This window comes from Peromyscus maniculatus, chromosome 6, assembly GCF_049852395.1.
Source record: "Peromyscus maniculatus bairdii isolate BWxNUB_F1_BW_parent chromosome 6, HU_Pman_BW_mat_3.1, whole genome shotgun sequence".
In the NCBI taxonomy this organism is placed as follows: domain Eukaryota; kingdom Metazoa; phylum Chordata; class Mammalia; order Rodentia; family Cricetidae; genus Peromyscus; species Peromyscus maniculatus.
The window spans coordinates 42,986,697-43,002,408 of NC_134857.1; the positions used below are offsets into that span (position 1 = coordinate 42,986,697).

At 38.9% G+C, this 15,712-nt stretch overlaps 1 protein-coding gene across 37 annotated transcripts in view; it reads left to right on the forward strand.

Annotated features, from left to right (window-relative positions):
* The window catches only part of Mbnl1 (muscleblind like splicing regulator 1), a 174,814-nt gene that overhangs the window by 136,823 nt on the left and 22,279 nt on the right, over positions 1 to 15,712 (forward strand). For 19 of the 37 annotated variants that reach the window (XM_076574177.1, XM_076574179.1, XM_076574171.1 and 16 more), the window contains 2 exons: positions 3,875 to 4,045; positions 12,851 to 13,051. In XM_076574177.1, the coding sequence (XP_076430292.1) occupies positions 3,977 to 4,045; positions 12,851 to 13,051 (270 nt within the window). In that variant the 5' untranslated portion in view covers positions 3,875 to 3,976. Of the gene's footprint in view, positions 1 to 3,874; positions 4,046 to 4,997; positions 5,109 to 12,850; positions 13,052 to 15,712 lie in introns of all 37 variants that reach the window. The other 18 variants (XM_042279090.2, XM_076574149.1, XM_015990819.3 and 15 more) reach the window with 1 other exon arrangement.

Below are 15,712 nucleotides of genomic sequence, written 5' to 3' on the forward strand. Positions count from 1 at the left end.
CTATACCTTGCCACGTGGTTCGTGGCTTACTGGCATCTTCACATGCTGCTTGTCATGGTGGCGGCTGGCAGTGACTCCTTCTGCCTTCCTGTTCTTTCTTTTCTCCTCTCTGTTAGTCCTGCCTATACTTCCTGCCTAGCCACTCGCCAGTCAGTGTTTTATTTATTGACCAGAGTAATTTGACATACAGACCATCCCACAGCAGACTGCTCTCCCAGAGAGCCTGTATTATTTTTAGTTCTTTTTAAAGATGCAGTGCTAAGTGAGCCATTTTGTTCTTACTTGAAATTTTTAAGGAAAGAGAGAACAATATTCAGTTATTGATGGTCCACTCTGCCAGTTATCATGTAGAAAGCCATCCTGAGCTCTCCTCGGCTTCCCTTATCACAATGGCAGAGACTGCTGTGGTTATTCGGATAATAAGACATGCACATAGAGTTCACTAAATTCCATGAAGTCACACAACCGAGTAACAGCCACTGTTTAAAGCCATCTTTGTACAGTTACAACATAGGTACAACTACATGTGTCTGTGAAACCAAATACCAGTATATTTTATGGGTTGGGAACTTGGTTCAGTGGGCCTGCAGGACATGCATGAGGACCTGAGTTTGAATCGTCAACACAGCACTGGAAAGCTGGACAAGGCTTTGCTTACCTGTAGTCACAGTGTTGGGAGGGAGGGAGGAAAGAATTCCTCAGCTCCCTGGCCAGCCAGTCTAGCTGGTAAGTGTCCTCCAGATCCAGTGAAAGACATTGACTCAAAAGATAAGGTAAAGATGACAAGGGGCACCGTAGTGCTCAGGGGCTTGTGTACACACACACACACACACACACACACACACACACACACACACACACAAACACGCACACCACATACACATCTCACACACACCTATACACACACACACACACACACACACACACACACGTATGTGCACACACACACACACACACACCACATACACATCTCACACACACCTATACACACACACACACACACACACACACACACACACACACACACACACACACCTACCTGGACCCTTCTTGTGGTCATAGGCACTAGAAATAACCCTCACTCATGCTCCTGTAAGTAACCCCAGTAAATGCATTGCTTCACCAACTTGAACTTTGGTGGAATCCTTACTTTATTCTGCTACTTCTCTATCTGGAATGAGTAGACATCTATTCAAGTCTCCCCAGGAAAAGTCATAGGACAGAGAGGATGAACAGGAATGTCCTGTTTAAAACATACCCACAGCTTTTTGAAATTGAGGGACCAAGACAATAAAACTAAGCAACAGGTAAGAACTGTAGTCAAGTGATGCCTTTACCCCAGATTAGCTACAGTAAACACAGGAAGGAAGCCATGTGTCTGAGCTTCTAAATTTCAAGATGATGGACTAGCAATATGGCTCAGCAGGTATAGGTATTTATTTTCAAGCCTGGCCAAGCCTGACAACCTGAGTTCTTTTATCCCCAGAACTCATATGATGGAAGGAGAGAACTGACTCTCACAGTTGTTCTTTGGTCTCTATAAGTGTGCTGTGGCATATAATAATTTTTTTTTAAGTTTGAAAGGATGTACTGATGCAGAATTTATGACCAGCACATAAAATTCCTTTCCATTATTTCAATCCAAGCTCATTGATAGCGGACCTTGGTGATGTGTGGTCAAGGAAGGTACTAAAAAGGAGCACCAAGGGAAAAGAAAATGTGTTAGAATTCATCTGATTCAAGTCCAAGCTTCATTTGTGCTATTTATGGAACCAAAGAAACTGACCAGTCAACTGACTGCAACTGAATCATCAGGGTGGACATACCATTCTTTCTACACTTCATTGCAGCTTTAGTAAATAATGGGATAATAATAATAAGAGGTAGGGATATGGAGAACCAGAAGTTCTGTGTTGTATTCAATTTTCTGGACCTATCAAGAGCCATAAATAGCAGAAAATGTAAAATTCCACCTCCAGTCAGTGTTGCATTTTTCTTGTTTGCTGTGCCATTAGGTTGTATAAGAGTGATATGTTTCTAAGCATGCTGTGCTGAACAAAGAGTTCAAGAATGAAAGAACTGAGTGTCTCGGGCCATTTGCCCAGCTGATGACTATAAACTAGGGTTTGGGCATCAGATGGATAAGTTGAAGATATGACTGCTCCAAGGTGTGGTGGAGGGGAAGATTTTTACTAGAGATAGAAAGGAGGGTACAGCCAGAGGCATCTGGGAGAGTCCAGAGCAGAGCCAGAAAGTAGTAGATTGAACATGGTCAGCAGACTGGACTTGGCCATAATGGGGATGGGGATTGAGAGAGGAAGACCACGAGAGTGTGGGCAAAGGAGAACAAGAAAGAGGGGTAAGAGGAGGCTGAGAGAGGAAGACAAGAGAGGGACAGAAGTGTGAGAGCAAAGAGCATTCTAGACCAAAAGTCCGGGGTGATATGGGAATAAGAAGCTGGGGGAAGGGAAGCCCAGGGCTGGAGAAGTTTAGGATAGGGCCTGGGGTCAGAAAAGCTGAGAAAAGGCATGGGTAGCTGTGCAGTGAGAAAGCCTGGAGGCTAGCACTCCTTTGGGAATGCTGATAGATAGCACAGATGGCCATTTGTCCCTTCTGACAGTGATGAAGACTGGCCCCTTTGGTTGAGGGAGTCTGGGGGAAGGGAATCTCCTTTGGACCTGAGAAAGACTAAGGCAGCTGTAGACCACTCACAGTCCTAAACTCATGGGCAATGTCCTGTATTCACACAGTATAGAGACTTGTCCTAAAAAATCTTACAGGATAAAAACCTAAATGGAGCATTTGACTTACGATTGTGGCAGCTTTATCATAAGCATCAGTTTTCAGAGTTAATTTATGCAAAGTAAAATGAACCAGGATTTACTGTCTTATAGGTCAAAATAAGGGTAAAGAAGGTTATGGAGAGATGAATCTTTATGGTATCTAATGAACAAACAAGCAATCCTGATTAGATTCACTGGTGAAAGAATTGTCAATTTAGATGTAGTTGTTGTCAAGTAGTTGTTGAGATGTATCAGTCAATATAATTAAAATTTTCCCCCCAGTATGGCATATTATAGTCTTTAATAAATGCTTCTGATGAATCATCCCAGGATAAATGCATACTTACTGTTATTAAGCTTTTTGTGATGTATTCTGTTTCTGTTTTTTTCCATTGTCAGTTCTTTGCAGGGTGAGCATATCCACCTCCAATTATTTTCATAGTTTGGGGTCATGGGACAGTATTATCTTTCAAAGGTTAAAGGCTCATTTCTCAACCTGTATTTGATTATCTTTGAATCTCTATTGCTGTGAGAACATGGTAGTTCTCTTTTCAGCCATAAAATTCCTAATGCATGGGGCTTTTGAAAGCTCAGTAGCAATTCCCATTTTATTTGTTATGAGGTTCATTTGGAGGCATTTCTTGAAGAAACAATGTTCTTTGGGTCCTCTAAGGTAATGTGTTTGAATTCAGTCTACGTAAAATACCAATGATAAGCTTTCATGAGTCACTCCATGACTTCATGATGTTAAGGGAGAAGACGTTGTGGCCAACATTCAAGGTGTTTTAGTTGATACTCTGTGCTTTAGACTTACTTTGTAATTATAGACTTTTAAACTGGAAATAATATCACTGAAATTATTACATTGAAGGAACTTCCTGCAGCTTTTGAGCTTTTCAAATGTCTTAAATCCTCATTTTGATAATACATTTGTGGTTGAATTCATTACTTTTTCTTAATGTGTAAAAAATGGTATAAATGATAAATTTTATGAAACACTCATAGATTTAGATGGCTTATTCGCTTATTATTTCTACAATTTACTAGTTTTATTCTATTTAACAATGGAGCTTGCTTCTTTTATCTTTTAGGGTCGTTGCTCCAGGGAGAACTGCAAATATCTTCATCCGCCCCCACACTTAAAAACACAGTTGGAGATAAATGGAAGAAATAACTTGATTCAGCAGAAGAACATGGCCATGTTGGCCCAGCAGATGCAGCTAGCCAATGCCATGATGCCTGGTGCCCCATTGCAGCCCGTGGTGAGCACACTTTCAGCCCCCTCCTTGTTTGTGTGGCCAAGTGCTCTGTGTCTGTGCTGAAGTGATGATTGTGTGTGAACACACCAGCAGTGGCGATTGCCTGGTCTTTTCACCCTGTGAAGTTACTCACCTTCGTGCCAAAGGACTTTGGCCATTTACCATCTAGCATTGCTTCCCCTAACACTCTTTTCAAAATGAATCATTTAACTTTCAGGTGTTAACCTGATATTTGTTAAAATAGTCATCAGAATCGGTTTAGTTAAGATATATTCTGTTTTACCTTTAAAGGTAATAATGATGTTTTACTTAAAAACAAGAAAGAAGACAGATATATAATAGTCGTTGATTTTTAAGCCTGTTTCTCCCTTTCTTCCCTCCTTGAAGAGAACCCCTGTAGTTTTTCTTTTTCAAAAAGGAGATTTTGTGAAAAACTTAACTTGAAATTACTTTGTATTCACAACGCCTAGGCAGTTTTTCACAGTGGTGAGTCATAACCACAGGCTTGAAAGTCTTATCTGAAGAGAACTAATCAAAGACAGAACTCCAAGGGCCTTTGCAAATAGCTAAATTTGATAAGATACGAGTGATCACAGATATTTAATATTTTCCTAGCTGTGTGCGTGGGTAACTTGCTTATGGATACACATACCTCTTTAAATTTTTAGATTGTTGATGTGCATGTGGTAAATGACTTTAATCTTATTTATGCCATAGTTAATGTTTGTTTGAATGTTAATTATAGTACAGAAATCCTGAATTACTTAACATATGCGGAAATTTGTAGTGATCCGAATGATGTCTGACAGTAATTTATCACTAACATATTATTAATGTATTATAAGGTCATGAAAACACATTTTTCTAGTTTGTTAATTATAGCATGCGTGCTAACTGATTTTTTTTCTAATACATTTTAATCCCTGAACTCAATGTAATTATTATTCTCTCTTAGAACTTAATGCAACAATCATTCCAAAAAAGAGGGGGGGATTGCAATTCGAGGTGGGAGGGATCCCCATATTACACCGGCAGTGATACCAATTATCAATACTGTACAGTCGAGGTGAGAGAATATTATAATTAATTCTCTATCATTTTAATCTGATTTTTATTTTATTACATTATTGGGGGCTCAGTTAAAATGTGATATCTTTATTTTTATGGCATCTTCTATTTTTATATGTCTGTATCGTGATAAGTATTTTCATTTGGTTAAAAATGTTGAATCATTCTTTCTTCCAGAAAATACAGGGCAAACATACTCTCTTACACTTGGCCCTCATATATGGTTTCAAAGATCTGAGGCAGTTTCTACTTACTAACCACTCGTTTAAGGTTGCTCCTCCTTGATTGGAAGTACTCTTTCCACCTAAACTTGTAAATCATACTTACTGATGTTCTGTGCTCTCTGTGACCCAGAACACTTCTGAGATGGGCAAGTGTAGGTCTGGGATGGAAGAGGACACTCCCCACCATGGCCCTGAGATGCTCTCTCTGATGTCTCGGGCCATCTCCTGACCTTGTCCTTAAGTCCTACTCTCCTGGCTGATCCAAGGTCATATATACTTAGCTCTGGGACAGACTGACAAAGACTTTTATTCTCTTTGAAATGCTAGTGACATATGTGTTTACATAGTCACTAAATCATAGATTTCTGAAACCATCAGTACTTAGATTTCTGATACTTTTGTTAGAAAATTTTCTGCTTAGATAAAATAATTGTCTGTATTAGTTATGAGCACAGGCTTTATGTTAATTTTCCCCTTACATCATTATATTTCAGTGGGAATTACCCTCTGCAAAGGTATTGTGAAACCATAGTTGAAAAGTCTCTATTTAGGATGATGTTTTTATAATAAGTATTGGAATTATTTTAATTATTCACACCTAAAGCAATTTTACTATAATGACTGTAGAGAAGGCTGTAATCCAGGAAATTTGCCTTCACAACCCCACCTGAGACTTTCTGATCCTCTTTGTAGTCAGCCTTGTTTTGATGAGGATAATGATACAGAAATAAATGGGATAGCCATAACCAACTGCTTTCCGGGACTTTCATTTGGGCTACCTGTAGCGAATACAACTGAGCTATAAACTGCCTTGTCGCTAACGTAGAGAACTGTGGCCCTGAACACACATGGCAATGTTTGGGGATATAGGAAAACATGGACACACAGCTCAGGCAGTAGTGGTATGAAAGTGGAGATTCTGTGAGCAGATCCCCAGCATTGGAGCATTGGGATACCAGGAGCCTATGAGGAGAGACAAAGATTGCAATCAATAGATGATAATATTATAGTTCTCAGGGCTCAACCATTTAAGCCCCGAACTTAGTATGAACAGCGAGGGGAGAGAGAATGGGACAGAATGAAAGGAAACGCAGAAGTATCCAGGATTATGTCTCAGATGTAGGAGAGGTCCATAACTGACAGAAATGGAAGGAAGGAAAGAGTTGCCCAGTCATCTGTAATTCAGACAGAGATTCATAGTGGTTTCTCCGCCCCGAAAATAGAAGGAATTATAACTTAGAGCCAGGGCACAAGCCAGACATGGCAGCTTCCAATGGGCCGCAGTGGTCAGCGCTTGTCAGCAGCATGTTTCCAAGGCAGGTGAGATGACTGTTAGGCCGACAGCCACTGTACCATCAGACCATGACACGGTGCTGGTAACTTGGGTCATGCAAGAACTTATAGGAGACTTTCCTGCTTTCACTAGAGTGCCATGCAATATACCAATTAAGTAACATTTTAGAGACAAATTAATAGCTTGAGGGCATCTAGTGTACTTAGCAGTTCTGTATCTACCTTTCTCACAACTTTCCTGTGAGGTAGGTAACATTATCTCAGATTTAGAGATGAAGGCCCAGACGTTCAGAGAGGTTGCCTATGTGGCTCAGGCTGCACACACAGCTAGTCAGTTGGCAAAGTCAAGATTTCAACCAAGCCTTGCTGATGCAGAGCTCATGTGGTAAAAGCATATAATGAACAGACTAGCTTGCTACTCTGAATCTTTGGCTGACTGTTTAAGCTCTTTGATCTTCAATATGGAGATAAAACATTAAATATATTTTCTAGAAAGTCTTTATAATGGTATAAACATCATTCCCATTTCACAGGACTAGTAAAAAAGGGAGTTGGATGTAAGAAATGGAATTCTATGTATGTCTAATTCCTTGAAAGTTCACACAATGAATTATAGATTTTTTTGGCATTAACTCTACTTGGCATTAGAATTCTTAATAAAAATATAAATGATCATTTTTATTTGTTTATCATATATGACCTTTAAAAATAAATGAGATTATAGCATTAGTTTAAAAAAAAAACTGTTTTTTCGTAAGTGACACATCATAGCTGGCAGCTGTGATCTAATGAGAAATTGGCATACAGTCTAACTGATGCTGAAATATATCCTCTGGTGACAACCTGGAGGCACCTGATATGTCTTTAGGCCCCAGAATCACCTTCTTTAGAAACTGTGTTCCTCCAAGCTCTCTGCATTGCAAAGATCTGTGTAATCAGTGGGTACCAATAATTGAACATGAGCTCAGGAGTTCTATTAATGTTCCTGCATCTGCTTTACTTAGGACCTGGGTTAGCAAGAACTATCCAGAGTTTCAGGAGCAGGTTCCTCCGGCACCTTGGGACACACAGCCTGTGTAGAGAGTCAGTGGATCTGATGTGTGTGTGAGCATTTCAGAGTTCTCAGATTCAGCTCTTGTCTCCAGTTGCAATGATTCTCTTGTCCCCTTGCCTTTGCCACCCTTTCGTGTGTTCCCAGGGTTTCTTAGCAGTGGGGTACAGAATGCTTTGAAGACATCTGTTGTCACACTTCCAGGAACACCTAGAAATCACCAGTACTTTCTGTGCTTTACTGTCTTGGTTATCCACCTCATGACGGTAGATAGAGCCTATAGTGTCTCTAGAAAAGATGTTTCTACATTGGTCACATTGACTCGTTCATCTGTCCTGCCACGCACCAGTGAGTCTGTAAATTCTTAAGCAGCCTGAGATCAGGACCTGAACTCTAACAACAGACCTGTGTTCCTTTGAAACCTTTTTCCTGAGAGAGTCTCAAGTGAGACTTCACTGTTTAAATGTTCGTTTCAGTAAAACTGGACCAAAAGATACAGTGAGGCAGAGTACGGCAAGCACTCCTTACTCTTCCCATTCACAGACCAGGCTGGAGTAGAGTCTACAACAGAGCCCTCAACAGAGTCCACAACAGCCTTTGCTTTATTCAAGTCACATGCTACATTCTTAGACAAAGACTTGAATGTGAATTTATGGAGATAATTCCTGTTAGCTTTGAGTGTTGTCTGTATGCAAAGCAATTGCTCACCTAGACTAGATCTGTCTCTGGTTACAGAGTGGTCCTTACCTGGAAACAGCTGCCCACACTCAGGATGTCCTGGAACTATTGTAACAGAGCTTTGTTTTTCACAAACAAAGATTTGTTTTGCTTGCAAGTTTGACTGAAGCATACACATGTACACATACACACGTTATACTAAACATACACATATACACATGCACATGTTATACTAAGCATGCACAGGTACACATGCACACATTCTACTAAACATACACATGTACACATTATACTAAGCATACACACATACACATGCACACGTTATACTAAGCATGCACATGTACACATGCAAACATTCTAGGAAAATCTGACTTGTAAAATTTCTGTGCCATAAATCTCACAATAATAAATTTTGCATTATAACACTTCCATTTTATTAAAAAAAAGTACTATTTCAGTGTTTTAAAATAAATAATCCTGTGTTGTTTGCAGTATTACAGGATAGTAATTATAATACTTAAGATGTAATGTTTAATATAAAATTAGGAAACAAAAAAATTAAACTTTTAAATAATCATTAAAAAGTAACAGCTAAACTCTGAGGTGGAAAGGAATATGTAATTAAATCTCTTTAGTGTCCAGATAGCTATGCTAGAAAATATATCATGTATTTGCTACTTTCTCTGACAAAGAAAAGCAGTTAGCAAATCTGTGATGGATATGTTGTACAATAGTCACAGAGGTGGGCACAATGCCAGTTGCCGGATGGATACAGAGTTGCAGGTACAAAAGTCACTGCTCTTTGGGAACCTGCAGCTTGGTGGGAGCAGAGGAAACACAGGTGGCTTGGGGAATCAGTGCTACCTTCCAGTGAGGGTGGGGTTTATGAGACAGAGGGTTGTGGTGTGGATCCACTGGGGAAATGTAGAGGTAGAATTCTGGCTCCTGAAGCTTATTTAGGAGTTAGACAGGTGGGCTGAGAGCAGTCAGTGTTGCCTGAAACCCACATTTGTCAATTGAGAACCACAGAGGAACTGGACTCCTTAAAAACCTTGTGTCCAGTCAGGAAGGGAACCTATGTCTTTAAATGCCTGGGAATGGTATCACCTAGAAGCTTTCAAAAAATACTGCTACCTAGATACCTTTCCTAGGAATTCAGACAAAGAGGTGTATGTGGCCTAGAAAAACACAGTTTAAAAGTCTTCCAGGTAATTATAATTCTCACTTGATCATTATGTGAGGACCAGTTTTCAAACAAGATTGGAATCAGACTCAAATGTGTTCAATTTCTGACCTTCTATTCACTCATTTATAAATGATGGGCACATAATATTTGTGAACATTTTATTTAGAAAATAGACATAATTATATCCCCCCAAGAAGTGGCAGTTCATTCATTGAATGCCTACTGTAGGCCAGGCATAGTTCTGTGTTAAGGGGACTGAGAAGGGAACTAAAAGATATCTTCCTACTCTCCCAAACCCCCAAAAGAAAGTTCAAAGGAAGAAAAGCCTTATATTAGAAAATTAAATATAACATAAGTAAAGTACTTATCACAATGCTGGCAGGCCACAGATAGGGAATTACTAGTAATAATCATGTTTGTGTAGTTAACTAGGATCGTAATATGAAATTGAATAATGTATTCAGTTATAATGAAGCCTGATTACCTTAATGTAAGCAGAATGTCTCATTTAAAACAAAACAAGTGATAAATAAACAACCCCACAATTAGTAAATGTGCACTTTGTTTGTCTTACCAGAAAATGTCCTGGAAAAAAGCAATCATAAACCAACCTCCTTTATGCCTTCTTGGAACAAATATATGTATAAGTCATTGTTACAAGGATTATTCCGTACCAATTATGTCAGTTACATCGTTAGTCGTTATCCAATCAGTACTTTAGAGAAAATAAGGGCTACTTTAAATATCAGTATATCAGTTCCCATCTTTGATATCTTACGAGCCCTCTGCAGGACAGCTCTGGAGATGCAGGAGTGGCCGTCGTCACAAGAGCGAAATTTCCTAAGGGTTAGTGGCTAACAGTAAACAACCCCCAGCACAAGGTGCTCATAATTTGTAACATCTATATTTTATCCATATATTGGTTTTCACTGTATTGTATTTGATGACATTTAACAAAGCTGAGTTTTATTGGCCTCCTGTCATTATGTTGTCCAGTCAGAATACATTTCTTCATCTGAATGACTTTATGAATTCAACCTTTGCCTTAAAGTAATTGTTATAGTGTACAGTGACAAAGTCATTTCAGTAACTTTCTAAAGGAGGTAGTAAATGGGCTTTCTGGAAATCTGTTTTAACTCACAGCAGTGGAATGCAAAGAGGATGGATATTAACTAGCTCCCAGTCTTTTAGAACTTGGCTAAATTTCCAGTAATTCTTCTATCTGGTTATGACACTGGTCTGGATGGATTTCCATGCACTATGTCTGACTTGTGCAACACAATACAGATTTGACTACAATATTCATGGACAGAAGTTGAAGTGTAATTGTATGATCATCATGCAAGACTGCTCTTACCATGGTGCTGGCCTGGCCTCCAGTACACAAGGAGGTATCCTGAAGTCAGCTGCTGTTCAAGGAACTGCTGAGAGACAGATGCCACTGGGCCCAGTTGTAGATATGGATGCTGGTTGTTAATAGTGTAACATATGAAACAGTTTCCTATCACCTGAGGGTAGCTGCTTTGCCCTGGGATAGGTTGGAGGGGTTGGAGTTGAAAGTCTTATTTCAGTCTACTTCATCTTTCAAGAGCCATAGACCTGTCAAAGTAGCTAAGCTTGGTATTCAAAACAACATGCTTGGAGGACTAGGTTATGTTAGCTTGAAAATATCAGTGTGAGCTATGCTGTGTAATAAGTTCTTCCCACTGAATCAAAGTACATATTAAATATTCTGTTTTTCCTATTCTTCCTAGCACAAATGTGTATGCAGTGTAGAGTTGTCATGTAGAATGCATGCTCAACCTTAATGCAGAAGACTTTTGGGACCTAATACTTTTCTTATGGAAGAATGTCACTTGTACTTAGTAGTATCCCTGGCTTTTCTCCATTAAATGCAGTAGCACCACCCTAGTGGGACAAAATATTTTTTCACATGTTTCCTCAGAGGTAGGGTCACCCAGAATGAGAACCACTGCTTTGTGTGGAAGGGTCTGAGTGAACACCATTTTATCCCTCTGCATGCACAATGTCATAGAGAAAGTATGGAAATGACATTTTATTTTGTAATTTAATTTCATGTTATAGTAATAATTTTTGTAATAACTTACTTTGCATAAAGTTTTATTGCAAAGCTTTCCTGGATCTTTCCTATACTCTGGCATCTTCTAACTTCTTATCAGAGAGAATGGGCAGCACCTGAATCTAATGCCACCTTAATATAAAACTTCCATGGACCTATTTTTTACCGCCAGAAAAAGAAACTATAATGTTAAAAATTGCCTTTAAGTATGAGTACCATTTTTCCATGAGAGAGAGGGAAAGAAGGACTTAAGAGACATACATATACATACATGCAGACAGACAGACACACACACACACACACACAGAGACAGAATTTTTACACAAATCAGTAAAGTTGTAAATTGTATCTTGTTACCCTGGACAAACTGTTAAAATAGATTTCAGCAGACTATTCAGAAGGATCAGATCTATTCTGTGGCATTCAGATTTGCGTATCAAAAAGTCTCATCTATCAAAGTATTTCCATCATAAATCCTATTTGATGACAGCCCATCCTCTGCTGCCAGGTGTAATTCTTGAATAATTCTGTGGCATTTCCTTGGAAGTGTTCTGTTTCAGTCTTCACATTCTAGACATTTCTTTTTCTAGTGAGGCTTATTCTACTGAATGCCTCACAAGGATGTAATGGGCTCACAGAACATTGACTATTTCTTCTGAGAAACCCACATCCAGTGACTAGGCCAAATGCTATCTCCTCTACACTCAGAAGACAGTGTAATCTTTGCCTCTCACAGCCCACAAGACTTGCTAACAGTGTGCTGACTAGGGGACTCAGTTATCCCCTGGGACTTCTGTGCCTGCTCCAGATGATAGGACCCTTGTATCTAGTTAACACTTGTCAACAGACCTTTCGAGTGTATCTGACACAGCAGTTACAAAATGTATATCTCAGACAAGTTTCTAGCCTTGACTTACCACAAAAGTGGAGACTGGGTGACCACAAACAAGTGTCTGCACTGAGATATTCAGGAAAAAACTCCAAATATTTTAGATGCAAAGCTTCAGAAACCCTCTGGAGGTTTGCCTTCTAGATTTTAGGAGAAACAATGACCTAGCAAATGTCTCTTTACTAAAGCCGTTTAGACTAAATTAAAAACAGAGTTAAATAGAAATGAAGGAAGGAAGAATGAATCACAGATGAAGAATAAATGATAGTTGTGTAAAGTAGGGTATCAATTTGGAATTGAGGTCTGCAATTAAATTTTGCTTTCTGTTTTAATTTTCAGCCAATGTTTTCAGTTGCACCAAGCTTAGCCACCAATGCATCAGCAGCCTTTAATCCCTACCTGGGGCCTGTTTCCCCAAGCCTGGTTCCAGCAGAAATCTTGCCTACTGCACCAATGTTGGTCACAGGGAATCCTGGAGTTCCAGTGCCAGCAGCTGCAGCAGCTGCTGCACAGAAGTTAATGCGGACAGACAGACTCGAGGTAAGACCAAGAATTGGATCTTCATCGTTTCTGTTACAGTTCTTCAAGTGTTTATGGCCAGAATGACTTTAAAAGCTGAAAGCAATGATTTTTTTTTCTTTTTCTTTCTTTTTTTTTTTTTTTTTTTAGTATTTGTAGCATTTTGTTAGAATAGTTATGCTATTTTGATTAATGTAATGGTTATAAAAGCTACAATAACATCCATGTTTAGGCTACTAGGTGAAGGCTTGGAACTGGGATGGGGTGCCTGTTACTTCACTATGCTCCAGTTTCCTTAAAATCTTTCACATGGTGCTAATACACATACCTCAAAGAATTTAAAAAAAAAAAATTTGTTTGATACAGAAGAGTTGCTTCTTGAATGTTTATCGTTGTGGTATTGTAGCAATCAAAAATAACAAATGATTAATGCCCTAGGGCTCTCATAGACATGGAACACATTGGCTACTGTACATGAAACATTCCAAAAACTCACTACAGATGTTCTCATAAGATCTGGAGTACTTCCATTGAGACAGTGATGCAGTTTTATGAAATGTGCCCTTATAAAAGCATTTTCACTGTTATAGTCATGGGGTAGAAGATGAGCAAATGCTCAGGCTTTAATGTTGCTGACTGAAACGGAAATTAACGTTACACATCCTAATTTGAAATTATTGTTCAGAATTTCAGCATGGCACGAATTAGCAGACTTGATAAAGAGTCTGTGTAGGAAAATGGACTCTGAGCTGAGACGTCCTATGTGGACTAATTAAGGAATAAGCAGCCAAGTAGGGTGGTATGTGAAGATAGCTGAGTCTAATAACTTGTCAAGTTATCAGAAATATAATAAGTGCTAATATCTTATTTATTGAATAAATTTTATTGGATGCATTAGAAAGAATATCAAATTACAGCATTTTTGGCAGGAAGTTCCTCCCAGACACAGAGACATCACTCTGTCTACCCTTAGAACAACCTGATGGGAAGACACTGTCATTACTGTTGTTTTATAGGGAAGTCGGAGTAGGAAAGGGATGTGACGTAACCTGTCCTTGCCATAGAGATACACTCTGGTGTTTGGCTTCTCATTACACAAGCATCGTTGTTCTCTAATGAATGCTGTCTGCAAGTGAAGTAGGACAGCATTTGGATAAGTTTTATTCCCCTGGTCTTCATAAAGGATTCTTAATGCATGATTGTTAATTGACTAATGGGACTCAAATCGTCTGAGAGGAATGTCAGTATATTAATTATTCATAGGTAATATTCAAAACATTGAAAGAATGGGCTTAAAAAAACTGAGCTACATTGTCAAAACTCTCTTTACTCCCTCAAAATTTTAGGTAGTTTTTCTATAGTTGTGTTTGTGATTGTGTTTTTCTTTCCATGAAGAGCTGCTTGTGTGTTTTGTCATTACCTTTGTGACTGCTAGAACAATCTTTCCTCCTGATAGCAGTGGGCATGCCCTCCCTTCTGTTGACAGGATCTGAGTCATTGTCACAGTCACAGGGCCTGCAGTGGGAAACATGCATGTGCCTCTCTCTGCTCTGCGTTGTGATTCCAGAGCACCCCAACACCTCCAGTGCTGGCATGCTGGAGGGAGATGGACATGGAAGGAGTGCCCACAATTCTTTCCTCATGGTTGACAGCTATGATTATTTAGAGATTCAAGTCATGTTCTAGCCTAAAATATTTTTTGAATTTTTTTTCTTCTAAAGTAAAATTGGTCTAAAACAGTTAGGATCTTGGCTTGGTTCTTCTTGCTATATCTTTTCCTCCTTGTATATAATTTTCACACAATAAAGAGATTTAAAATGCTTCTGGTTTGTATATATCACTTAGAAGTACTAATGTTGACAGTACCAAATGGGATACAAAGGTCTGAAGCTGGAAAATAGGAACCCAATGGTCACTGCTTGTATGGTAGTTAACTATATAAACTTGGTTTGTCACATTGGCTCTATGTTGCTTATATGTAAAATTTGAGGATTGCACTGTTTTATCTTTAATGTCACAGGGCATTTAAATCATTCTTTGGCTTTCAACAGCAACTATAAGAAGTATTGAAACATTTATTATACACATTTCACATATATATACACATATATGGCCATGGGAGCTTTTCTGTAATTCCTAAGCATCACTTTAATGCTTAAAGAGTATTTTAAGAAATTATAGCCGGGCGGTGGTGGCACACGCCTTTAATCCCAGCACTCAGGAGGCAGAGTCAGGCGGATTTCTGTGAGTTCGAGGGCAGCCTGGGCTACCAAGTGAGTTCCAGGAAAGGCGCAAAGCTACACAGAGAAACCCTGTCTCGAAAAACCAAAACAAAAAAAAAAAAAAAAAAAAGAAAGAAAAAGAAATTATTACAGTGTGTACTGGTATTAGAAATGGCTAAGACTTAATTTAAGGTTATGCCTATGCTTCATTACAAAACATTAATAACAATGGAAATCATTGACTTATTCTAAAGAGTCATAGTAAGCTTTCATGGTACAAAATGGATCCATGGATGCATGTATGCTCCCATATCCAGTGGAGAACTATACTGCATGTCCTTCAAGTTAAAGGTGTTGTGAATATCTGTGAAGCCTTTTACTTGCTGTCTTTTACCAAGGGCAAGAAAGGGCCCTCCTAAGAATAGTACTGCTCATGTAACTTCTACCTTGTAACTTAAAA